The 27,786-nt window shown below is 44.9% G+C and overlaps 1 protein-coding gene across 1 annotated transcript; it reads right to left on the bottom strand.

The window, feature by feature from the left end:
* LOC135367970 (neuropeptide SIFamide receptor-like) lies at nucleotides 1-27,077 on the bottom strand. Its single transcript, XM_064601060.1, has 5 exons — nucleotides 26,997-27,077; nucleotides 23,973-24,286; nucleotides 5,186-5,285; nucleotides 2,669-3,313; nucleotides 1-173 (listed from the first exon to the last, which is right to left on the bottom strand). Exons 2-5 carry the CDS (start codon nucleotides 24,283-24,285, stop codon nucleotides 68-70), a joined length of 1,164 nt encoding a protein of 387 aa, XP_064457130.1. The 5' UTR covers nucleotide 24,286; nucleotides 26,997-27,077; the 3' UTR covers nucleotides 1-67.
* Nucleotides 27,078-27,786: the final 709 nt, after the last annotated feature.

Raw genomic sequence — 27,786 nt, 5'->3', positions numbered from 1 at the left:
GCTCCGAAGGTCCACAGTGCACAAGGTCCATTGCAGCGGCGGATCACTGTACTATTACCGTTATTATTTACAGAGCCCTGTCGACGGTTTTGTTGTTGGTCTCACGCTTCACGGCGGGTCGGGCTTTCACCACTGGTTTCCATTCTTCACTGCGTTTTAGACAACGAGTAGATCTGCAAGAGAATACCTGCTGAGATTGTGGTACGACTCCATGCCACCATGCCACGTATATGAGAGTCGTGGAGGCATGCTAATGTAATCCAGGCTTATGTATATAATATCAATGCAATGTCCCCGTTCAACTTAAGAACGGCACGAAATGTATTTCGTCAATCCTAACTATAGGGTACCTGAATGGTAATACATGTAGTAGTAGTACCATAGTAGTAGTATTCAGGCACCTTAGCCCTAACAGAGTGCCTTGTGCGCCATACAACCTCAATCATCATCATCATCATCATTATCCTAACAGAGTTACTACTCCGCAGAAATTATATACTACAGCGCCATCAGGTTGCGGAGCTCCTATAGTTTCGTCTGTGGTATCAGATACCTGCCCTGATTTAAAATGGATTAGGCGAACCTGAACATAGTTTCGACGTCGCCGCACTGCTTGTCGCGACGTAGAGTGATGAGGCCGCTAGCTATAGCGGCAGGTAGGAACAAGCACTAGGGCGAGAGACGTATGGTTCTTAGGTAGAGACCTCTACCCGAGAAACGTCATCATGACGTTGGAAGACAGACTGAAACGGAAACAAATCGTAAGGGGAGGGCTGGGCTCCACGAATGGACACTTGTTCGCTGTCTCCTATTGAAAGAAAAGTAGGACCTTTCAGGGACCATCGTAATCCCCTCAAGACCGTGGCTTTCGGACGCGACCTTGTTCTATAGCTCCGAGCGTAGTTCAACTCTACCAAACTGGTGGCGCTTTCGAGTACTATGACGTCATTTATTTACATATACAGGTAGAGGTCTATTGAGCACGACTGTAGTTTTTCCGGTTTCGGTTTTACAGCTGTCTGCATACTGTCGCCTGAATAGGTCTCTGTAACGTGTCATAGTGTTCCCAAGATGGCCAATGCCGTCTGAGGTGAAGTGACAATTTTAAAACACCAAAGGAGCTCAAAGTCTTCCCTCCTATGTAATGCCCTTTAGGGCGTCCCCTTTTGTTCTTTCCTCCGCAGCGTTTATTCGAGGACGTAACCCCTCTACAAGAGGCGGGGTCACCACAATAAAGTACGCTCGGCGAAGATTTATTTTCGTTTACCGCCACACAATATTTCCCAGAATACCGACGTCGAAAACATGTAACCCAGGCAGGACGCGACATCGTGCCGATGTCGGTATAGCAAATTGGGCACGTATAGGCCCAACATCTTCCCGACGCTTCCAGCTTGTGACCGATATACGACAGTTCGCGATGTCGGCGCGATGATTGACGCAAACATGCGACATGTAGCCGACAATGCCACCTTGCGATCAACATCCCTCTAAAGTTGGCAATGTCGGCTTGATGTTGACCCAAGCCAGCGACAAGACGCTGACAATGGCTTTCGATGGACCTACTGGGTGTCTCATCCCGCCGAAAGCTGCAGGAAACACATAATCTTTACTTTGACGTTGAGTTAATATTCTAAGCAGTTCTTCACTTCAGTCTTGTTTGTATGCGTAATCGAATTAAACTGACACACGTCACACCCTCTTCATTTTGCTTCCGAGACGAGCGGGGCTCTTTGCAGATTGGTAATTTCCGAGCAGGGCTCTTCGCTAATTTGCGGATTGCAGGATGAAAGGAATGCCGGCGTGGTCCCAGGAGCTTTTACACTATTTATCTTGTTGCTTTTTGTAACGCAGCGTCCATTGCCTGCCATGGGAAATACGAGAAACGAAGGAAAGCATCCGAAAATGAGACGAGTATACGAAGCAATGGCAGAAATAAAAAAAACGTTTCCTCACACAGAACCAGTCTAACGTTTCTGTAGTTAATTGCCAACACACGAATAAAAATACAAAATTATGTTGGCGCAACATCGGTCACAAATCGGCGTGTCGACCGCCCAGAGTTGGGCCGATGTCGCGTCAGGATATTGGCCCGATGTCACTTCGACACGCTGTCGACATGCTGCCGATTTGTGACCGATGTTGCGCCAACATAATTTTGTTTTTTTGTATAGTGTATGCAACAAGAAGAGAGGACGTCTGCTCAAGGGAACTGCAAAACGTTTAATGAATATGAGGATGGCGGAAGAATCTCAAGTCACGAGATCCGTGCCATGATTTTACGTGATATGATGTCATCTTTCTTTACAGTGCATGCATGGGCACGACATCGGCACAACATCGGGGTGCTGCTTGGGAAATTACGGGATATGATACACATACTATTCAGCACACAGTATAAGAAATTAAAAACACCAAAATGAGCGGTGCATACGATGAGGGTGAATGTAAGTATACCCTCAGGACCAGGCGGCAAATCTGCTGGCGACTGTGGTGCTCCCTGGTGATCGCGAGTTACGTCATGGGAATAAATCGCTTGCATGAGTCTCTATAAAAGCACATCGAGAAGTTTCGTGTGTTGCTTTGCGTTGTTATTTGGCGCCTCTGTGCCCGCACAGTACAAAAACTACCACAGAAGACAATGCACCTCATACCAGCATATACATACCTGAAGTCCGTCCCCCGTGAATTGTCGCGCAGAACGCTACAGCAGGATTTACTTTTCACGATGGCGATGAAACCCCTGCGGAACTTGTGATTGAAGTAGGCGTAGAGGACCGGGTTGATGCAGCTGTTGGACGCTCCCAGCCACTGGGCCACCGGCGTCAGCGTGACCATTAAGTTCCATTCGAGGCTGCCTTCCTCGATAGAGCTGCCTAATTTAATTCTCGCAAATATTATGTAGAGCGGTAGCCAGGACATGACGAAGATGACCACCACCACGAGCATCATCTTGACCACCTTTAGCTTACACCTTTGCACGACCAGGTCCATCTGCTGCGTCTCGCCGGGAATGTTCCTCCTCCACACTTTGACCCATATGCAGGCGTAAGAGACTATTATGAGGAACAAGGGGAACAGGTAGCAGAGGAAAAGGTGGGCCAGTATGAAGTACAGCGTGGAGGAAGTCTCGTCTGGCCACTGTTCCACGCACAAGATCACTCCCGGAACGTCCGGATGCAGGGGTGCCAGGGTGAAGTACAGGGCCCAAGGGGAGGTCACGACAATGGAGAAAGACCATATCACCAAGAGGATCCTACGGACACCAGCGGAAGACAGCTGACACTTGAGGGGATAGCAGATGGCCAGACACCTAGATGAGATAGCGGAATGTTGTAAGCACGACCTGCTAGATTATAACGACCATATCATAGGCACCCCCTCGCAGCGCCGCATTTGGAATCTAGCGGTGGCGCTACTGATCGGCCCCTTCCTCAATTTCTGCAGCACATCAGCTTACCTAGTATTTTGTTTGTTTCTAATGTTGATTATCATCATGTTTCTACGCGTTTTCATAGAAGCGCTTGGTGTCGTCTGCTACGGTAGCCGCATACGCCTGATTCTGCGCGTTGAAATTTCAAATATCCATTGTCCAATCATGATGTAGACCTCGTGGGCCGATGAGTAGCGCCCCTAGCGGATCGTGCGGACGGGCTCCCCATAGGGGTTGCCGATTATAATATGGTCGTTATAATCTACTAGTAGGTCGTGGTTGTAACCAAAGCGCTTAACAGTGTACTCGCACGAGCAACATTCCCAGAAATACTCCAGGGGAAGAGATGCAGCGACGTCATAGCTTTCTGCTGCCACGTAAGCACAAGCGCCCAACGTCACGTGTTTTCGTGCACTGCTACAATGTATTCCGTAGCAGACGAAAGTTATATCCCTGACACACGGGTACTTTAAATGCTTTCCTGACGAGGACACCTATACCGGAACGGTGTTTCTGCCCATTGACACACGATAACGGAGAATCTCCTTTTAGATAACGAACCTTTTCGAAAAGGGAGCTCGACTATCTCCTTACCGACCGAAAAGGCATAGCCTCGATAGCAGCATCCGGCGATGACGATGCATATCCCGATTATTTAGCACACAAATGCCTATATGTTCACCATTTTTATCAGCCGTTGAAATAGTTTTCAAAACTTACAGGGGCCTCATCATATATTTTTCGAGTGATAATAAATCAAATTCAATAATCTCGTGCACAAATAATTGCGCACAAAAAGCCGCGTGTACAGTGGCAAGAAAGGGATACGTGGGCCGTAATAAAGTCATGGGAAGACAATTTCGGTGACCTACACTCTCAAAAAAATGAACTTCACCACATAGCACGCTCCTAGCCAACCATCATCCCGAATGACAACGTTCTCGCCCCTGATTTGCGGAAAACGGGAGGAGGAGCCTATTTTGTGTAGCACTCTCCTAGCCAACCATCATCCCGATGGACAACGTTCTCGCCCCTGATTTGTTGAAAACGGGAGGAGGAGCCTATTTTGTGCCGTGCATAATGGTAACAAAATAGGCTCCTCCTCCCGTTTTCCGCAAATCAGGGGCGAGAACGCTGTCATTCGGGATGATGGTTGGCTAGGAGCGTGCTATGTGGTGAAGTTCATTTCTAAGAGTGTACGTGATCGAGTACGTTTCACAGCCACGCAAAGCATGCTGCTGGGCACTATCAGCTTTATCAGCCTATCAGCCGACGCGTTCTTTCCGCTTCTTGCCCACCACAGCAAAATATAACATCGAACCGGTCTTCAAGGACGTCACATGTTTGTAAACAGGGGGTCGTCCATGGTGAAGCCTACACCCTTATTGCAGAGGCATTGAGCAAATCCTGAGCGCGCTAAGAGATACACTAATGCGTATACGCCACTGTCGTGTGTTAGCGGCGCGCGAAGTCCTTTCCCTGAGGGGTCCTTCAACGCTGTGAAGGTCCCCTACTTCAAAGGAGGTCTACAGCCTGCCCGTGTGTCACGAGTATAAGAGAGACAGACTGTGTCGTCTGCTAAGTACGCAGCATGCCTACTGCAGTTAATATCGCCCCCGTGTGAATGTTCAACATTCCACGCGTCTAAACGTCTGTCATGTGAGCACTTTTTTTTTATTTTTGCTTTCTCTTCTATCAGAATATTCCGTGCAGATGTCGCTCGTTTGTGTATACAGATAGAACTGCTCTCACCTGTCAACAGAGATGGCCACCAGTGTGTTTATAGATGCGCTGACGGCTACGCCTTGCAGATAGGACATCGTCTTGCACATAAACCAGCCTAGCACCCAGGCTGAAAAAAAGAATAAGCAAGAGCTCAGTCTGACTTCTTTCGAGAGCGCATCGTCACATTGTAGCTGTATTGGCATAATAAAAATATTCCGTAGCACCATCTTGTTCGAGATTTTGGGTGCCGAGCGTCGGACTGGCGACACGTTAGCATTCAAGACGACAATTATCCAGTTCCTCAAAAAATCACTTATGACAATAGCTCTAAGCAATATGGGGCCCATCGACGTCGACAGCAGCGTAGGTCCGTCCGTAACAGTTGTGGAGAGAGAAGGGAAGAAAGCTACAACGGCACGTGCCGAAACGAGTAGCGGGTGCCCATCGCAATTTTTGTCCCTTAATAAAGGACATGCTTGGTTTACGCACATTATTTATTATTCCTTTATTTTGACATTCGTGGGTAACATACTTTTATAGTTACCGCATTTGTTCCGCGTTTCCTTGAAAGGCAATGACGTCAATGGAACATGCCAAAGTATTTCGGCGAGTGGTGACAAAAAACAGAGAGTTTCTTCGAACCGCCCCTCGATTGAGAAGCTTCAACGCAGTCCGAAACTTTGCTGCACTCACGGCGCTCGTCTGACTTTTACATGTCTTGTCTCACCTGTTACCTCTACCTCTACCCAACTCTCTGCCACTAAATGCTCGGTTGTTCTGTTTGATTCCTTTCAAGTCGGTTGTTTATAGGTGTTGCGTTGAAAATGTTTTTGTCTTTTTTTGTTTTGTACTCTTCTTTATATATATATATATATATATACCTGCGTGCTTCCGAAGAGCCGGCGAAGCAAAAAGATTGACGAGCTATTCGGTTAACACGTCTGGACCGGAGGGGGAGGATTCTCAATGCTCATCGAGTGCGATCGATCGCCCTCCTGAACTTTGTCTTCTGTCTCTCTTTTTTTTTTTTTCTTGTCTTGTTGCAGAACAATGACTCAATTGTGAAGAGACCAGGGAAGGACCGGCATTAATATTTCACATAACGTCACTGTGAAAGAAACGTTATTAACAATGGCGACAAAACCGAAGAGGAAAGGACCTATACAGACAGAGTATAACAAAAGGATGCGAGGTTGTCGCGGTGTAGGATATTAAAAACGAAATCTCTTCCCTGATTGTGCTGCAAGGTTCAATCATTGCGCAACGTTTTCATCGTGGACGTGCCGGGAGAGCGAATAGCAGACGTCTACTTGCTTAAACGATGTGACGTAGTGCGCCCATCATGACCGCGCTCAGCGGCCGTAGCTAGCCTATATGGAAACGAGCCGTCATGAGCCCAGTGTGCAGTCACTTGTAGCCACAGAAAGCCGGTGTCTGAGGTCGTCTGCGGCGAGGAGGCTTCATCTATACCTAACGACTTCCTCACGGAAGATTCTAGAGGAAGAAAAGGCAGGGAACCGCGCGCGGAGCCGAAGTTCCACCCCGTGATACGTTGAGCATTCAGAGGGTGCCGGAATATCGGAAGTTTCGTATTGCGCACTTAGCAGACGACACTTAGTCGAAGACACCGCCTGCGTCTTATCCTGTCGTCTGCTACGGAATATCTTGGGGGCACAGTTAGCAGCGTGCGTGAAGACACGGCTTTAAACGCTCGCGCTCATGTGACAGCAGAAAGCTATGACGTTTTTCGCATCCTCCGCTGGAGTATTCCGGGGGCAATATCGCTCGTGCGAACACAACACGGTCGGTCGACGTAACGTACCAGAAATACCGCCAATCACATCCATGCTTTCAGCGGCCGCAGTCAAGGAAATAAGCCGCCATGAGCCGCATAGGGTGCCACTTGTAGCTAAACTATACGACGTATTATTAATATCAAGGTTCGTATAAAAATTATCAGTTGGTCCTATTCTTTGTTGATAAGCCGCAAAAATAAAATCAGAACACTTCTGTTTTTGACGTTTCGAATAGCAGCCCGCAGAGCCTCGCGCGAATGTGGAGTTCCGTAGTTTCGAAGTAAGCGAATCTGGAGGCTGAAAATTTTTTGTCAATATTTTAAATCTTGACCCAATTTTTTTTCCCCACATCGTCAGGTAGTAAACCGAGTGTTTTCAAGGAGTGTACAATCTTCACGCAAAATTTCAGCTTCCAGATTTGTTTACTACGAAACTACGGAACCCCAGATTCGCGCAAGGCTCCGCGGGCGGCCATTCGAAATGCCAAAAACAGAAGTGTTCTTATTTTATTCTTGCGGCTTATCCACAAAGAATAAGACCAAGTGATAAGTTTTATTATTTTGACATTAATAATACGCCCTCGGTACTCGCTTTATCAATTTTATCTTCAGTACAAACCTCGTATCTTGCGTAACCCTTGGGTATGTACACTAAAAAAAATAATAATAATGAGAATAAATAAAAGAAAGAAAGAAAGAAGACGAAATAAAAGAAAACGAGTAATTATGAAGCGTTAAGAAATATCGTACTTTATCTCTGGAGAGCAATATTACAGCTTCTTGTCACCTAGATTGCAGATATTCCGTAGCAGACGACAGGAAAAGTAGCAGACGACAGGAAAAGTCGCAGACCGTGTCGTCTGCTAAGCGCGGAGTACGCCATGCACTCCCAATATTTCGGCATGGTGTGAATGCTCAACATAACGCCGGGCGGTACTTGGACTCCGTGAGCAGTCTCTTTTTTTTTTTTTTTTCTTCTTCCACTAACTGTAACTGTAACGCACACTCTTAAAAATGAACTTCACCTCATAGCACGCTCCTAGCCAACCATGATTTGGAATGATATCGTTATCTGCCCTGATTTGTTGAAAACGGGAGGCGTACGCCTTTTTTGTGACACTAATGCTGTTCATAATTGTCACAAAAAAGGCGTACGCCTCCCGTTTTCAACGAATCAGGGCAGATAACGATATCATTTGAGATTATGGTTGGCCAGGAGCGTGCTATGCGGTGAAGTTCATTTTTAAGAGTGCAGTTGCTCTTCTTTCTTTTTTTGCATAACTTCATATGACAAAAACAGTCACTAAAACCTCGCATAAGCATCCGTGTTTTTTGGTCACGGCAGGGACATGTATTGGCCATGCACCTAATCCCCAAAGGAAACTAAAACTCCTCTATTTTCTTTTTCTTTTCTTTTAAGTGTGCGCGCTGTTTAGAAGCACTTCCTTTTACCTGACGATTAAAAACGAAAAAAGCGCTCTCCCACTCTAGTCGTCGCGGTGTCGAAGCAAATCACGCCGACAGCTGTTTCCCCACTCCAGGAGCGAAGCCACAACAAGCGAAGACAATCCCCTGGCTTTGCGGGGAATTGGGATAGAACAAAACACAGTACCGCGCAGCAGTACAAGCAACGAAAGCAAAGAGCATTCGCGCGCATAGGAAGTAAAAAGCAAGGGTTCCACCATTCGGGTTCTTTCTATGAATACCGCTGGCATTCAGCCGGAATGAGGTTCCCTAATAGAGGCAGAATGTCCTTTGACATCCTATAGAGAACGGAAGGAAATGAGGCGTCCTCTTTGGGTGGAGAAGCCCAAATTGGGGACCAGAAAATAGGAGAGGGAGAGTGAAGTGACGTGCGCAGCGCCCTCTCATTGGCCCTTTGAGACAGGGACTGAAACCGAAACGAATATCGGTTCGGTTACGGTTCAGTGTCAGAACTCTGAAAGCGGTTTCGATTACTGTTACGGGATTCGCCGTTTTAATATTTGCGGTTACCGTTAAGTCCAGACCTGTGAAAATTACTTTTCCAAAGTAATGGAATTACGATTACAATTACATGTTCGCAAAAGTAGTTAAATTACAGTTACAATTAGTCATTTTCTATTGTAAATCAATTACGATTATAATTACTGAAAAAGTAATTGCACTACACTGAATTACGTTGACAAAGTTGACTGCAATGGGCAAACGACGTGTGAACTGCAATATTTGATGTACACGTTTATTGCGCATGTTCTGAAAGATGGTGGTTGTTGTGCTTGTGGTAGAAAAACAAGTTAGAGAAGTCTTACACAAGGACAAGCCTCTTGCCATGTTAAAGGAACACCGAACATCACAGTCAAAAGGCTTTCTTTTCTTCAGACATGTGAAGAAAGTGCGGATCATTAGTGCAGCTTGTAACGTCCATTGGCTTTCAAGAGTAAGGTATTCCCCAAAGTTCTTGTCTGTAAGGCTGCCACGTCTCCTTGTCATAACGAGACCACCAACCGAAAACAGACGCTACACTAGCACACTGCTATGCAGCCCAACATTGTACTTCATGAACACCTCCAGCACACACGGAATGTCTTTCAAGCACTCTAACGACTGTGAAGTGCGGGTCAATACCACAATTCGTGCTCCTTTCCCCATGGCGCAAGAGTTTTTCTCCTTCCACGTTCCCAAATGTAAAAAAATCTGTACCGAAAATACCGATCTGAATCGAGTCCTTGGGTAATCACTGTGAAAAGCAAAAGAAAAAGAAAAACGGTGTGGAACTGAAGCAAACTTTAAACATTGGGCCTTCCCAGATAGCTTTCAAAGTAATTCCGAAAGTAATTCAAAATGCGTTACGCGTTACTTGTAAAAGTAGTTCAATTACAGTTACAATTATATAAAACCTAATGTAATTCGGGAAGTAATTAATTACAGTAATTCAATTACTTGTAATTAATTACTTTACAGGTTTGCCGGTAACCAAACAGTTGAAGCGGTATTTTTTCGGTTTTCTCTAGGATGTATCTGCAGGCTGCGTGGATGTCTTATCTCATATTTATCTCATATGTTACGCCTTATGGCATGCCTTATGGCTTATTATGTTATATCATATGGCTTATGTCATATTTATCTCTGGCGCTCCGAAAAGGTGGTGCAGCGAACCGCAAAACGGCACTTTTGCCGTTTGCGACATTCCCCGTAAGATAATTTGTTGCGGTCTCCATTATCTCGCGCACATTCATTAAGCTCGTGTTGTAATAAACTTCGAGGCAAGAAAAACCGCGTGCGTTCAGCGTTTAAGCAAACAGATGTGAAAACAAAGAGCGTGCAATGCTTGATATCTTAAATGATCACAATACAGTTCACAACTCATAAGGGACGTACGCAATACGTGTCATACGTTTCGTATGTCGTTCGATTATGGTTCCAAGCACGTCACAAGATTGTATGTTATCTATACAACTTCTGAATGAAAAACACATGACGAATAGATCTACTTTAACAGAAGCACGTATATACTACACCACTAATCAGAGTTGGAAGGCGATGCAATTATCGCATCCAAAGTTGTCGAACCGATTCATATGAACCGGTAGCCGAAATCATATTTTTCGGTTCAGGTTACGGTTTCGATTAATTGCCGATGTTCAATTGCGGTGGTTACGGTTCTCGAAAAAATTTGGGTTCCCCCCCCCAACCGGTTTTCGGTTCCGCTCCTGTTTCAGTCCCTGCTTTGAGGTCACGTGATATGAACGAAAGCCGTAGAACTCTCCTCCAGGGTTTCTTTCTCAATGCTTTTGCATTTCTCAATGCATGCATGCGTAACAGTTGTGGGGAGAGGAGGAAAAGAGAGAGAGAGAGAGAGAGGTTACGACCTCGGAAGAGGGGCCATATATCTACAGCATTTGAAAGCCTTTGGCACAATGCCCAAGTAGGCAGCCAATTTTTTTTAGGCGTTTATTTATTTAGCTGTTTATTGGCAACGACACAACATACCCATAGCAGAGTGCGATAGGCCTGCCGTTAGTAATACATACGCTTACGTTCACAAGAGCGAAACTATAGAGATGGGGAAAACAGCGCGCGGCCACCGACACCGATTGGTCGAATGACGGTCAGGTGACGAATGACGTCATCACTTGTGTGGCTTTGTCCGTCAGTGATTTATCTACAGGGTTGGCCAAGATAAACTACCATATTTCGTCCGCTTCGTAAAGAATACGACTGGAAGTTTCGTCAATGTCGTATGTAGTTCTAAAAAATCCGGTAAAAGATTTTCACCTTCCAAAAATCCACCTTCAAAAAACCCCTACACTGCTTCCAATACTTGCCCCCCCCCCCCTCTACGGGCGGTCTCTGTGATTTCAGCTTTAGTTCACGTTGTCATGGATGCATAGGGCCTTGTGTTTTCGGGTAAAACCCGATAAAACCCGTTTTTACCCCCCCCCTCCCTCGATTGGCATCAACACCACTTAGAGTAAAACCCGAAAACACTGAACGTACAGTGTTTAGCGTCCGCAGGTGCAGGTATTGGTTGGCGAGTCTGCAGTTTGTCTAGCTAGTTTTCGGGGGTTTTTTTTTTCTTTCGGGTTTTACGCTAAGTATACGAGGTGTAGAAACGCAGTGCTGATCAGCTCGGCGGTTCTACACCTCGTGTTCATCTACAATGCGAGAAGCACTTCTCATTTTCCACCCGATATCACCCGAATTTATCCCGCTTTACGGCTCCTGAGGTAAAACCCGATTTTACCCCCGATTTTCAAAAATTCTGCCCCCCTCAATTTTTCGCAACACGTCCTCGTATATACTCGTGATCCTGGATAAGGGGTGAATGTTTCGGCCTGTTGGTACATACATCCTGTACATAAAACAATAAAAAACAATAAAAAATAAAATACAATTAATACTGAATAAAAAACAATGTTGCCCTCTTCAACGCGTTATTAAATACTAGACGCGCTCTTCGTAGATTTGAAGGTCCGATTACCCGATTAAAGACCCATTTAAACACGGTTACTCACTTACACGAAAGCGGGTCTTTAAACGAGACCTTTATTTTCCCATTCAATTTGCCCATTCCATCGTGATGAACACTGCTTCCATTGCAAAAGTCAATCAATTTGGCGCAGTCAGGCGCGGAATCGACCGGTCATTAATTACACTTCCCCGATCCGTAGGACGTTCGCCTTTTATTCGGACGACGTTAGCGATACAGTGAAAAAAAAAAAAAAACGATAACGAAAGGTGTTACATGGAAAAGAAAGAAGGAGGGTCAAGCTATAACAACGGATGCATGGTGAGAAAACGGCTCTCTCCAGTGCGTTGCTGGCCTTCGTTTCGTCCGTAGGACTGTCGTAACCTCTCTCGCTCTTTCTTTGTTTTTTTTTTCTCTCTCTCTTTTCTCTTTTTCTTTTTGTTTTTTTTCAAGGGTGAAACTTGCCGCCTTGGCTGAGCAGGCAAACCTCACTCAACTTTTTTTTTTTGTTGTTGTTGGTGAACATCATCCCACCCCCTCCCCCATCTACACTCTTAGAAATGAACTTCACCACGTAGCACGCTCCTAGCCAACCATCACCCGGAATGACAACGTTCTCGCCCCTGATTTGTTGAAAACGGGAGGAGGAGCCTATTTTGTGACCATTATGCACGGCACAAAATAGGCTCCTCCTCCCGTTTTCAACAAATCAGGGGCGAGAACGTTGTCATTCGGGGTGATGGTTGGCTAGGAGCGTGCTATGTGGTGAAGTTCGTTTTTAAGAGTGTAGTGGTTTAGCCAGGATCCCAAGCAGGGAGGGGTGTTGGAAAAAATTGGGGGAGGGGTCATTATTATAGCTACGTCATTATACAGCTTAACATATCATTACCGACATGTGTGTAAAGCTGAAGTCACAAAGGGCCCCCCCTGTAAGGGGTACACAAGTGTAGAAGTTCGAGGGTGTCACTGAACATTTGTTGGTTAGAGGGGAGTAGATGTGCTGTGGAGAAATCACGGATTAGGGGTGTGCGCGGGTGTGGCTATATCTAGGCGACCCTAAAGCTAAAGCTCTAAGGTAAATGTCGACACAGTTCTCTGTGAAGTCGGTCAAGGAGGCAAGATCTCCCCTGCGGTATAGTTGTGACATTGCCCGCCTGATACGACTACGAAGTGAGGCAGTAACAAAATGGCTAACAAAGCGTAACATTTTCAGCTATAGGGGTAAACATTATCAGCTAAAACATCAGCTAAGATGTCAGTTAAAATAATAACTAAAATGTCAGTTAAAACATCAGCTAAAATATCAGCTAAGATAGCAGCTAAACTATCAGTTAAAATATCAGCTAAAATACCAGTTAAAATATCTGTTAAGTTAAAGCTTAGAGCTTTATATTGAGCTGCATCCTGGTTCTTGGATAGAAATATAGTAACGCGATCGTCAAGGCGCTGCGTTAATTCAACGGACGCGACTCAACGTGTCTTCTACAGCTCAGTGGCGTCACCGCTTGCAGGAAGTTGACAGTTCAAGATGTCGTCACGGCGGTGATCTGGAAGGTCTAGAGCACATCCTTATCCACTGCCCGCACTACTAACCTCTCAGTGTGTCTCGCACTCTCACTGTATCAAAACTGATTGGTCCATGGCCAAATCCGACCCACCAACGCTATGCCCCAAGAGCACTTCTAAACCCTTTGGACACCTTATAGGACTTCGGTCCTCACTGTGTAGAGACTCACTATTCAATTTATACCGCCAGCAGTGGAGTAGAGTATCGTCCGCTGGCGGTGAAACTCCCTAATCATCATCATTAAAAACGTCATTAAAATCATCATCATTAAAGTTCTTGTTGTTGTTCTTCGTTGCAACGAACCCGTTCTATTCGAGTCATTGTTTTATTCGAAGTTTTACGTGAACGAGTTTTAAGAGCGAAATACAACCATACGCGTTTCGAACCGGATTATGTATTCGGCTTGTACACTGCCGCGATCGACTTCGCTTTCAAAGCGAAAGGATGAGCAAATCCAGTTCGCGCCATTCTTCTCTTTCTTTTTTATTTTTTTTTTTGCACCTAAATCAAGAGGCTGCCGGGGCTCTTATTACAAGATTTATATTTAGCTTTTTCTTTTCTTTTTTCTTTTTGGCTTGCTGGAATGTCTACTATACACTAACGCTTCGAGGCTGCTGTCACTGTTGCGGTGGAACGGCTTATATCGAAATATACTTTTTTATATCGAATTTCCCTCCGGTCCTGTTTACTTCGTTATAACGCGACTTTACTGAAAAACGTCTGGAATCCGCCCTCATAAAATGCTGATATCCCGGGTCCGCAAATAAGCATTAGTGTCTCTGCCAACGCCCTCTAGGTGGAGCCATCATTGAGAGGACGCAGTGAAGTCAAAATGTTGTTCCATGTCTGCCATCACTTGCACTATTGGACAACTGCTGCTTTGTAGCTTTTCGCCCGTACCTTTCATCACGTGGTTAATAAAATAAAGATTATTATTATGATTTTTACGATTATTACTATTAATATTTGGACCAACATCTCCATTTTTCCTTTACCAATCAATCAATTATTATTATTATTATTATTATACGGACGACAACACAATAACGACAGTAATACAGACAGCCAGTACAGATGACATACCCTTCCAGAGAAAGCTTCACCGCTGAAAAATAAATCGAATGAAAGTAAAAGTTTGTAACATCACATTTTTTGGTCCCGTAGATTTTTTTTTTTTTTTTCCCCTACAAACCTAATGACCGCAGAAGTGCCTATAGATACAGCCGATTTCGAGTATAATGCGGATCTTAGACGCGCAGATACCACGTGATGCGGCTACTATTCATCTTATCCCCGCACCCCTCGAGCGACCTTTATCACCGGGAGGACTAAGAGCTGTCCTGCTCCACCCGCGCGCCCTACGGGGATTTCTCGGCGACATCTTCAAGGTGGATAATATTGACGATCGACCCATCGATGAGCGAAAGGTGCATCGATGAGACCAAGCGCTCGGCGCCGTCATCAAATTCCCCCTTGAACAGCGGTGCGCACCAGTGGCGTATCTACGATTTCGGCGTCGCGGAGGGCACCAACTGTTACCGGCGTGCTGCGATCGTCAAGCAAGCGTGAAGACGGAATATTTGAACTTTTTTGCTATTTAACTTCGGAATGAATCGCTCGATTTCAGTCGCAAAACAGCGATTGCATAAATGTTTGTACCTTGATTTCTTGGCGGCAAAAAAAAAAAAAAAAAAAAAGAGGGTTCTCGAAGAACGACGCCCGCGCAAATAATATTAGTGCAGCCAAGCGAGCTTTCGAGTTTTGAATCTTTACAAAGAGAAACCCCAATGTGCGTATATATCGTTGTCGGAGTTTTAGCTAACTTGTCGCTCGAGCTCGCCGGGAATCATCATGTTGCATCAGTATTTTTTGTTTGTTCGTTTGTGTGTGTGTGTTACATCTTTAAGCGCGTAAAAAAAATACGCATCGTTGTAAATAAGCGTCGTTTTTTTATTCCGTTGGCTGATATTCAAATGGTGTAACAACGGTGTTGAGAAAGGTGCTTCCAATACACCCTCCTGAAATGCTCTTTTCTACAGAATATGCATTTTGAAATCTTGTTTCCTGAAGGTTATATACCCGTCCCTTTTTTGGTAGAATTTGCCTTATAAAATAAAGGTAACGCTTTTGCACGATACGCCGTTTGAGGTGGCGCTTTTTGGAGGATACAGCGTTTGGAAGGGTGTCCAAGCGGCGTATACAGATGTGGACAGATGGAGAGAGGACAGCAGGAAGGAGATGGGGACAGGGAGGGGTTAGTATGCGTCCTGGGCCGACTTCGGGGGGAACTGTGCCGACATTCGTCTGGAGAGTCTTCGGGAAACCCGGGGGAAAACCTCGGACAGCGCAGCCGGTGGTACACTCTTAAAAATGAACTTCACCGCATAGCACACTCCTAGCCAACCATCATCTCAAATGATATCATTGTCTGCCTTGATTTGTTCAAAACGGGAGGCGTACGCCTTTTGTGTGACACTTATGCCGTTCATAATTGTCACAAAAAAGGTGTACGCCTCCCGTTTTCAACGAATCAAGGCAGATAACGATATCATTTGAGATGATGGTTGGCTAGGAGTGTGCTATGCGGTGAAGTTCATTTTTAAGAGTGTAGGATTCGAACCCACGACCTCCTATATAGTCTCCAGCACGAGCTTGGCTATACCACTAACGAGCGGAACGCGTCAATCCGCGACATACCTTTGACCAGCGGGCATGGCCCCAAAGGTATGTGCCACAGGCAGTGACGGATCCAGAGGGAGGTGAATCTCGTTTATAACGAACCTGACAGTCGTGGAAAAACTGTTTCGTTACATCCGGAAGTTTGTTATAAATGGAGTCTGCTTACACTGAGTTAAATATTGAGTGTCGTTTGCGACGTGTTCGTTAAAGCCGGAAATTCGTTATTCGTGTTATAACCGGGATTTACTTAACTCCCTTTTGGAGAGTACAATTGCTCTCAAAAAAGGAGCCTCCTCACTCCCTTTAGGCAGTGCGGTTACGCTCTAACCTCCTACTGGACAGTAATATTACTGTCCGGTATAGGGAGTAAGGGAGTAATGCTACTCCCTTGAAGGAGTGAGGAGGCTCCTTTGTTGAGAGTAATTGTACTCTTGAAAAGGAAGTTATATATGTGGCAAGAAAAAGGAGTTAAAGTACACCCTTTTTTTTAAGAGTGTACCGCGGAATTTAAATGGGAATGTTATCCGCGGATGACGGGGAAGCTCCGAAAAAGTGGCGCCGTAGACTTTGCAAAATGACGCGCTAGATAGACGTGCAGTAACGCTACAGACTTGCAAAGTGGCGCGATATAGACACGTGATGACGCACTAACGAGGGAATATATTTTTTTCCCAGCAAGGTGTCACCTTGACGCTGCACGGAAGCGTGTCCACGGTTATTGGAGCCGTAAATCTGCATGGAAAAGCTGTCGTCGTCAACCATTCATGTGTCAACCTGCCACCGTAGCTTCTCATTCTGAGCTGTATTAGCTGGAAGCTCATCAGTTTCCGTAACTTTTGACGAGCCAAAATATGTGACGTTTCCTCGTGCCAGTGGAACCCAGCGAGGATCGTTACGTCTTTATCCTATATCGAATCCGTGTTTCCACGGTAGGATGTCAAGCAATGAAAAAGTGCGGGTGGATCGAGATATATGGATAGCGAGACAGATACAGATCTATAGATATGTATTTATTTTAAAGGTACTCTATATGTAGTGTTCCGCGCTTTCGATTTTTATTATAGGGCGGATTCGGAGTGTATGTTTTTCTGTGTTTATTTATGTTCTTGAAATCGGCGTTTTTTGGCGATTTTTGTGGCGTGTACATGGATTACCCTGCAGTTATCGACGAATATAGATCGCAAAATGTAATTTTAAAACTGTGCGTCTCAGCGGAGCCTTAAAACAAACACCACACTCTTAGAAATGAACTTCACCGCATAGCACGCTCCTAGCCAGCCATCATCTCGAATGATATCGTTATCTGCCCTGATTTGCTGAAAACGGGAGGCGTTCGCCATTTTTGTGACAATTATGAACAGCATAAGTGTCACAAAAAAGGCGTACGCCTACCGTTTTGGACAAATCAGTGCACACAGCGATATCATTCGAGTAGGTGGTTGGCTAGGAGCGTCCTATGCGGTGAAGTTCATTTTTAAGAGTGCAATACAAAATTAGCCCCTGTGAGACGTCACAATAAGAAGAGCACTTTATTGCTCCACGGCGAAGTGGTGGTACCTATAAATCGTGAAAGGAGCGCTCATTTAAGCTTATTGCAAAGATTAATACCCCCTACCTTTTCCTCAGGCATTCATTTTTATCCGGTGTTTTTCGGTTAAAACCGAATGACAAAGTTACTGGCGTATATTTTTCGGTATTTTTTCAATTACAATCGAAAACACTGAACCCTATCAGTAATTGCTATATAACACGACCGACCCGTCGAATAATTTTCCCCAATCCATATGTTCCAAAAAGAAAAAGGAAAATTTAAACGCGCTATAGAAAAGCATCAGCCTTTGCATAGAGCGACAAAGACAGAGTACTGGCACTCTCGCAGTCAGACGTTTCCAACAGTGGAAAGTACCCGCCTGTCGAATACGACTTGTTGTATAGTACTCTAATACGCACAAAATGACCTTCGGTACTATGTATGCTGCCGTCGTTGCATGTAAGTATAGAGCTCCTCCGAAAAGGACGAATGATACTAGGCGAAAAAAAAAATTCAGTATTTTGATCTGAATCGTACGTGAAAAGCGCCGATTTATGCAGATACATACAGTTCCCGGAGCTTTTTTTTCATTTACGGGACGTCGCGCTTAGAGGATACTGCTGAATTTTGAAGCTCTCGAAACCAGAGACGACCTATTTGCACAATTCATGGTGCATAATGTTAGCAACATGTACAGTGACTTATGATGAGGAAAGCTCCGCGATTTATTTTCAATAAATATAGGGGGACGGACTCAGTCAGTGAGTTGTATGCTAGGGCCCGTTTGGACAAATTGGCCTCGCGTCGCTTGAAGCACCGCTTGAAATTTTTGTATCTCAGGCTGTTCATGGGCGGTTAAAAGTACAGGGTTATTCTAGCAAACGTTACACATTTCGATCGTACTATAAAAATAGAAGACTGGGTTTGGCCCATCCAAAACTTTGTAGGCTGATAGCCACTTGTCAGAAGTTTCTTTCAAATTTTTTGTAAGTGATATGGTCATGTAGAAAAAAAATTAAAAATCAAGCAAAATTTCGCCCCATGCATTTTCAATGGCCTATTCCACACAAACACCGCCATTTTTTCTTGTGTCAGCTTCACTTTCATATCACTTCACACAGGTGGCGCTGCCTACAACGATGTTACATGCCAATTCTGATGTTATGCACCAATCCTCTTGTTCCAGTCTTGTTCTGTATGCTGGTGCCACCTGTGCGTGGTGCAATGAAAATGAAGCGCACACAGGAGAAAATGGCGGCTTGTGAGTGAGATAGGCCATAGAAAATGCATAAAGTGGAATTTTGCTTGATTTTTAATTTTTCTTCCACAGGACCATAATGCTCACAAAAAATTCCAACAAAACTTCAGACAAATGGCTGCCAATACGCAAAGTTTGAGGTTGGATAAGACACGTCTTCTATTTTTACGATGCGGTAAAAATGTGTAACGTTTGCTAGACTAACCCTGTAGAATCTTCGCGATACCTGCAGCCTTTCGCAGGAAGGTGTATACACGCCAATTACGATCACGAAAGTTGAAGTCTTTCAAAGCTGAAAATGTCAAGAACAATTGTTGAGTGGAATGCGTTGCTTGAAACAGTGCTGAATAGTTCATCTGTATAGAACACTTTTCTACAGCTTTGATCATTGATGTGTTCTGATGCTGCCCTTGCTTGATTCATTGCCCACCCCTATACCTATAGGCTCATGAAATTGGGCCAGTAGTATGTGAAATAAAAAAAATAAAAAATCTCCGCCCTTTCCGTTTGTAGGTCACCTCCCCCACCTTTAGCACTTGCCGAGAAAACCCCGTTTTGGGGGCGCAACAACAGTGTATACGTGCTTCTATATATAGCTTTACATGAACACGTGACAGTGACAACGTAACCAAAATTTTTACCGCCATCTAAAGTTACCGCGTTTGGCATATAATGTACCCAAAGATACAACAAATGCTTTGTACATTTTTCTTTTTCTCTTTTTTATGTTGCTATGAATACTGCTTGTTTTGGAATAATCCGGGTGTATTTAAAGCGATCGAAACATTTATTTTTCTGAAACACAAGCTTCCGGACGGAGTCCGTCCTTCAATCAGGTGCATACATTGAACACCTGGTACAGAGACATTTATACTAGTGTACATCAGAGAAAGGGGACAAAGAAGGTGGTGAGAAGGAAATACAAATTCTTATGTCGCGAAAAAGAAAATACAAAAGAAAGCGATGTGTTACCGGAGACAAAAACCGTTGAGAGATCTCAGGTTAGCGAACGTGGTAAAGAAGACCGCATGCAGGAAGAAATATTACACTGCTGGGGTTTGAGCAAAGATATCTTTTCTCAAATCCCGGCAGTGTAATCTTTCTTCTCTAACAAGAATTTGTATTTCCTCCTCACCACCTTCTCTGTCCCCTTTCTCTGATGTACATTAGTATAAATATCTCTACCAAGTGTTCAATGTATGGCACCTGATGAAGGACGGACTCCGTCCGAAAGGTTATTTTTCAGTAAAATCAATGTTTCAATCTCTTCAAATATACTCATTTTATTCACTTGCGAGTGAGACTTCTCCCATTTTTTGCCTGTTAGTTTTAATCCGGGTGTGTTCGTGCCACACGTACTGCTATGATTTCAGAAATTCGTGAAAGTGAAGTTCAAAAGAATTTCCTCAAAAGCATTTGTGTTTGCGACTATATTTGCTGCTGCTGATGATGATTCAATTTTAATTGCGCATAAGCAACTCAGGCTGTATAGTGCGCCAAAACCATGGTAAAATTGTGACTAATTAAAAATCAGACGATTATACTAAAAATAATATACTCGGTAAATTGAGATATAAACAAAGACAGATGATAAAAATATGCGTATTAAACTACATCGCAGATTGATAGCGAACGTCTCGCAGGAAGTTATAGATTCTTAGAAACGGCAACAGTGACTCATCACCCAGTAGTAGAGCTGGGTGAAACGGCAAACTGTGCTGGTAAAATTCATGAAAATGGCGTTGACGGTGGGGCTCATGTAGCAGGCACGTCACATGACTATATTTTCCTCAACACAAGTCGAACTCATCGAAACATTGAAGTCAGGATTATCCGTGTCGGACTCGCCACCCTGAGTAAAATGTATGCGACGTGCATGAGTGACATGAATTATATCGGCGATCACACGCAATTTCTTCCGAGTCAACGTTACAGGTATTATGTGTGCTTTGCCGTCAACCCCGCCGTCTTCAGCGCACCTTTCTATTATATCGTAGGGTGCCTGCATGCGCGTTCTGACGGAGAAGGAGAACGCGCATGCAGGCTCCCTACCCAAGCGGCACAACATGTTGACCCAATATGGAACCAATGTTGGCAATGTCGGCCCGATATTTGTCCAAGATTTCACCAATGTTCGCAATGTCGGTCCAACATTGGTTCTAAAATTGAAGCAATGCGGGCAATGTCGACCCAACATTGGTCTAAGATTGAACCAATGCTGGCAATGTCGGCCCAACATTGGTCTAAGATTGAACCAATGCTGGCAATGTCGGCCCAACATTGGTCTAAGATTGAACCAATGCTGGCAATTTCGGCCCAGCATTGGTCTAAGATTGAACCAATGTTGGTAATGTTGACCCGACATTGATCCAAGATTGAACCAATATTGGGCCGGTATTGCCAATATTGGTCCAATAATGGGCCAACATGTTGTGCTGCTTGCGTATTATACCATGGAAGAGATGGGCTTCTTAGTGACCCGCTTCGATTCAGCTGCACTTTAAAAATTACGAATTTTAGCCTATACTGAAGTCTCAAACGTGGGCAGGGCAGCTTTTGGAAAGAAAAAGGTGGATACAGCGAATGTAGTAGAGACATTTATGCCGTGCGCACGCTTATATCGAACTCGTACGAGCTTATATCGAACAGAGAGATATTTTCGAGATTTCGGTCCGCGCATAGTAAGCGACACTGGTGGAATTTGTTTTCATAAACAAGTCGAACGTAAAACAACGTCTTCACAAGCACTCTAACCCAACATTTAGTACCATCATCATCATCATCGCCATCCCACATTTATCTCCTGCATCTTAAAATTCGGTACCGAAGGAGTACTATATGAATTTTCAAAAATTTACGAGTGCCAGTAAACCATCATGGACTTTCCCCAAGTGTATAAGTGCAGGAAACGATAATGAATATGTAAGCGGTCGTGCCACCGTACAGTCTTCGTATTGGCTGACCTAAAATGACCTGCTGGTGAACGCAGTCCGCGAACGGGAGACCGCTGGTACGAGATATTTCATGCCGGCCCGTTAAGCGCCGGAAATTATGGGAAACGGGAAAAAAGTCAGGCTATGCCTCGGAAGATTTACGGCTTTCTTGCAGAAACTTCTCGGCCGAGCCGAGAAGCCAATTGCGGGCGCGCGTGTTTTGCATAGGAAATTCGGGAATGATGCAGTTTTCGAACCGCAACGTGTGCGTTACCCAATGTTGTGAACTCGAACTTTAGTGCGAGCCAGACGTGGGCGGCATTGGCGGAATATCGAACGGACTGCTGAGGCCGTCCTGCGTTCATTGTACTACGACGCGTCTGTTTAAGAGCTCGGAACGACATTTACGACGACGTTTACCGCTTAAAACGACGCGGTTCGTCAGGCACAGCACCAGCGAATTCCTTATCGGCTTCCAAGGCAAGATGTTGTTGTTGTTGTTGTTGTTTTTCTACTACTTCTTTTCACGCTCATTACGCCAATAGTACGGTCCCGACGAGGAAGCTGATAATGGTGATGGTGATGTGGTTGTGGTGTGGTCAGGGCCGGATACAGACCATCGGTTTCTTTCTTTCAGAGGTAAATTCAATGTACACTCTTAAAAACGAACTTCACCACAAAGCACTCTCCTAGCCAACCATCATCTCGAATGATATCGTTATCTGCCCTGATTTGCTGAAAATGGGAGGCGTACGCCTTTTTTGTGACACTTATGCTGTTCATAATTGTCACAGAAAAGGCGTACGCCTCCCGTTTTCAACAAATCAGGGCAGATAACGATATCATTTGAGATGATGGTTGGTTAGGAGCGTGCTATGTGGTGAAGTTCATTTTTAAGAGTGTATAAACTGACGTGTGTTTTTTGTTGTTGTTGTTGTTGTTTTTTTGGGGGAGATCGCCCAACCGCCCCCTCCCCTTGGATCCGGCCACTGGGTGTGGCGGTGTGGTGAAAGGATGCTGAATCATGCGCTACATGTGTGCTCGTTGCTGAAAATTCTCGAAGCAAAATGTCGATCGTTTCTAATTTAACTCATCTCCATTTCGTTTGTCTATCGGTTATTTCCGTCAATACGCACTAAGAAATAAATCATTAAACACGTAGTGGTTAGGATGATCGCTTTCCACGCCGAGAATGGGAGGTGAGGCAGGTTCGAATCCCCTCGCACCGGTTCTGCTGTGTTGGGTTTTCCTGGAGTCTATAGGTTTTCCTGCAGACTTTCAAGACAAATGTTGGCACAGTTCCCCCTTGAAGTCGGCCCAGGACGCATACTAACCCCCTATCCCCCCTCCTTCCTGTTGTCCTCTCTCCATCTGTCCACGTCTGTACGCCGCTCATAGCCACACTTGTTTCGCGGAAGTAAAAAAAAATAGTAATTTATAGAAGAACCTAAACAGACAAAGGCAGTCGGAAGGATCTATAAATAAACAAATAGGTTTGATTCGATGTATCGCTATAAACGGATTTGATGCACAGCATCGCAGTAAACGAGTTTGACTCGAAGCATCGCTATAAACGGAAGCTAAAACGCGCGTGCCTTCGAGTCGAAAAAAGGGCCCGACACAAAGACAAACGGTGCAGAAGTAGAAAAACAAGAAATCAAAAACCCACATTCTTCTTCTTTTTTTTTTAACGGCTGTCGTGGAAAGCATATCTCACCCTCTCCATCGCCAATGTCCAATCAGCCCTGTCTGTGTCTGTCCATGTGCCTACACTCTTAAAAATGAACTTCACCTCATAGCATGCTCCTAGCAAACCATTATCTCGAATGATATCGTTATCTGCCCTGATTTGTTGAAAACGGGAGGCGTACGCCTTTTTTTGTGACACTTACGCTGTTGATAATTGTCACAAAAAAGGCGTACGCCTCCCGTTTTCAACAAATCAGGGCAGATAACGATATCATTCGAGATGATGGTTGGCTAGGAGCGTGCTATGCGGTGAAGTTCATTTCTAAGAGTGTACTCTAGCTTGCTCGGATGCATTCTGCTTCCATGTTCTTCAATGCGCTCGTCGTGAATCGATTCCCAAAGGTCACTTACGGACGAAGATGTTGCTGACCAGCGTGGCCGGAATGCAGAACACGCAGACCAATATGTCTGCCATTGCCAAGTTGACGATGAAGTAGTTAGTCACTGTGCGCATGCGCGGCGAACGAATGACGACGGCCACCACGAAGCTGTTGCCCAGAAGACCGACCATAAAGACGAGACTGTAGGCGAGACAGAAGACAGACACCATTCCGGGGGAGTACCGCATCCACAGATCGGAAGGAATGGAATACAAGTCCGTCGCATTGTTCATCCACACGAATATCTCCTCCAGAGTAGCGTTGCTGCTCTGGTTCCCTTCCATCCTGGCAAAGGATAAAATGTGCATCGGGTTTAGAGCGGCGATAAAGTCACCCTGGTGGGTATAACGAAAGAAACAACCGGGCTGCGCGAATAGATATACCAAATTTACAGCCCGAGTGCGAACTCAATAGCTATTTATACGCGAAGCAAAATACGAAGCGAATAATTGTGTTATAGTTACGTTATATAGTGAGGGTTGCTCGTTTTCGGTTGTAATCGAAAGACACCGAAAAACATAGGCCGGGTAAATTCTCCCTAATTCGATTTTAATCGAAAACCACCGAATGCAGGGACATTACAGGAACGATGACAGAGATAAACAGCTGTACACGCCCATCAAGTTCTTGACGCAGATCAGAAAACCATACAGAAATACGATGGTTGCGAAAAATGTCCGTGTACTTTTTCGTTAGCCGTAAAACGCCATGCTAACTGAGCGTCGTGTGGAAATTACATCGTGATTTCTATTCGCCGATAACTGTCGGGTAAACCGTGTTCACGCCAATAAAAACACAGGAAAACGCTGATTCCGTGAAAATCAATAAACACCGAAAAACATACGCCGAATCGGCACAAAAATAAAAAACCGAAAACGCGGAATTCTAGTCATAGTTATAGTTTTTTCCTAATCTAACCGAACGGAACTCATATACAGCATATATGTGCGTGTCATGTGCACACCCATGTTCGTATATGAAGCAGTATTTGCCTATCACTTCATGCCCTGTCTTCTGGCGTTTCCTTTTGTTCCCTCTATTCTTTTTTTTTTCTGTGCGTGTGTTTTGGGAAAGGGGGGGGGGGGGCTACGAATGCACTCTTCGGAACTCATTCGGAGATATTCGTTTTGTAACAGACGTCTCCTTGATTCGAAATTCCATGTTCAATTCGAATCGAACACACACATTTATTCGCTCCGGTATTCCAGCAACCCAAATACTCTCGCAACCCCACAAAACAGTACACGTTTTAGTGGACACGACTTTCTGTAATGACAAAACGGATAAAAAGCAGGGCAGCTGGACAAGCCCAACGTATAGACAAAAGCCGAACGCCCTGCCAGCACGTACATACACGAACCTGTGCGTACGTGTGCGCCCCCTTTTTTTGTTCCCTACACTCTTAAAAATGAACTTCACCGCATAGCACGCTCCTAGCCAACCATTATCTCGAATGATATCGTTATTTGCCCTGATTTGTTGAAAACGGGGGGCGTACGCCATTTCTGTGACACTTATGCTGTTCATAATTGTCACAGAAAAGGCGTACGCCCCCTGTTTTCAACAAATCAGGGCAGATAAGGATATCATTCGAGATAATGGTTGGCTAGGAGCGTGCTATGCGGTGAAGTTCATTTTTAAGTGTGTAGTCTCGGGGGTATTCGTCGTGGACGACTTTCTTCCTTTGTGTCTATATGTGTGTGAAATGTTGAACTTAGTTTTTTTTAAAGATTCAATCCAATTTATTGTTGCTTATTTGTCTGTTTGTTACCGCGCGAAGCAGTACGCGATGTCTGAGATTATGTAAAAAGTTGTGGGTATATTGCTTTACTAAAAACTATATTCGCTAAAGAAAAACTAAAAAGTTAAACGCCTAGCATGAATAGAGTCCCGAAAAGATGCGCCAACAAACACTCGTCGTGTTTTTCTGTGTGTGTGTTTTTTTGTTTGTTTTTTTAAGATTAAACAGTGAATAATTATTAAAACGTGGAGGTGTTAGTCACGACGCGGTCAGGACAGGCCGCGCGTAGAGACTAACATCTCCAGTTTTTTTTTTTTGTTTTGTTTTTTTATTGGAAGTCCGTTACGCGTTCCCCCTCCTAATATTGCGCGGAAGCAAAATTTGCAAACACGGACCCCTTCGTTGCGCACATATAAATCCTGCCGACGTAGGGACAAAATGGCCCTTATATTCGCCTACGAATCAAATACGCTATTTTAAGGCGCTTCAAATGAGCAGACTTGCCTCGAAATTCGACTGGATGGGCCGGCATGGGAGAATGTTGAGAAAGCATTCGATCCTATGGGATCCGGGACGAGTGACATTGATTGATTGATTGATTGGTTGATCGCTTGATTTGAAGGAGAAATGGAAGGCTTCACTAGTGTGAGAGAATACCCCGAAGGAGTATTCTTTGCCGGGAGCTCGCTTTCAACAGCAAGATTTTTTTTTTTTTTTTTCCGCGATCGACAGCGGGAGAGAGGTTTTAAGTTTAAGTGAGGCTATATGTACGAGGATCTGGTATATATGTCGCCTGGTATTTCGTACAAATACATAGCCCCGCGTATTTAGCGCGTACAATACGACCACCCGCATGTCCCAGAAAACGAAAACGAAAACTTTCTTCGATGTTGCAACAGGAAAGAAAAACAAAACAAAAGAAAGCGAAGTAAGGACTACAGTCCCCCCTTTTTTTTTTTCCCAGAAGGAAAGTGGGCCATAAATCCGGCATCAAGATTGGACCACAACTGGGAGAAGGATCGATCCGACATTTATTGCTGTCCGGGCAAGAATCTTTATATCCTTGATGGGTCCTCCTCCGCAATCCAATTCTTCAAAGGAACGGCCAAAGCTCATTACGCGCGTATATGAATGAAGAGCGAGCAATCGTTCGGAAGACGTTCTTCCCGAAGTTTCGCGAAAGTGGCGTGACAAGCGATCGTGTAGGCAACAAGTTTTTTTGTGGACGTGGTTACATTTAGAAAAAGAACTTACCTTGGCGCGCGTTACGTAGGCAGCACGGGAGAGCGCCGGGTATCGCGCAACATTGTGCAGCCCCGTCACAGCATCCATTGGCTCGTGTCTCTTCGCCGATCGAAAACCGGCTCTTCACACGGCGAGAGTGTGGACAACCTCGGGAGCAGTGGGAGGAGCCGTTACGGCGCTCCGTTTAACCGTGCGTTTTTCGTTGCTGCCTTGGAACATATCGTGATCTAAGGTTCACCTGCCTTGTGTAAGAATAAGTGGTAGGTATACCTCACGCAGTGTGAAGCGACGAAGCCGACAGTCGTGTAGGTCCGTCCATAACGGTATAGTGGAGACTGAAGAGAGAGAGGGGGAAAAGGGAAGGAGATACACGTCGAGACTAGGAGATACCCGGGTTCGAATCCCGGTGCCGACTGTGCTTTCTGGGGTTTTTCCTTGGTTTTCCTCAGACGCTGTCAGACATGTGTCGGCACAATTTCCTTAGAAGTCGGCCCAGGACGCACATTTCCCGGGGCGTCAGTCGTAACGTTGCCCGCCTCTATGAGGCCAACAACAGCAAGCCCTTTCATAATCAACATCGTCATCATCATCATCATCATCATCATCATCATGTGGATCGTGCGAATGGTCTAGGACAGGGATCGGAAGATATGACTTTAGAAAGCTGCCGCATTTGAAAGCGTACGGTAGAATGTCCAAACGATGACATCCCAGTTCCAGATGAAGTCCGCACACGACATTAATGACAAGTAACGAGGAACGCATACGGAACGACAGAACGCCCAGTTGCAAGGAACGA

This window comes from Ornithodoros turicata, chromosome 9 (genome assembly GCF_037126465.1).
Source record: "Ornithodoros turicata isolate Travis chromosome 9, ASM3712646v1, whole genome shotgun sequence".
Taxonomy (NCBI): domain Eukaryota; kingdom Metazoa; phylum Arthropoda; class Arachnida; order Ixodida; family Argasidae; genus Ornithodoros; species Ornithodoros turicata.
This window is presented reverse-complemented; position numbering and strand designations above follow the sequence as displayed.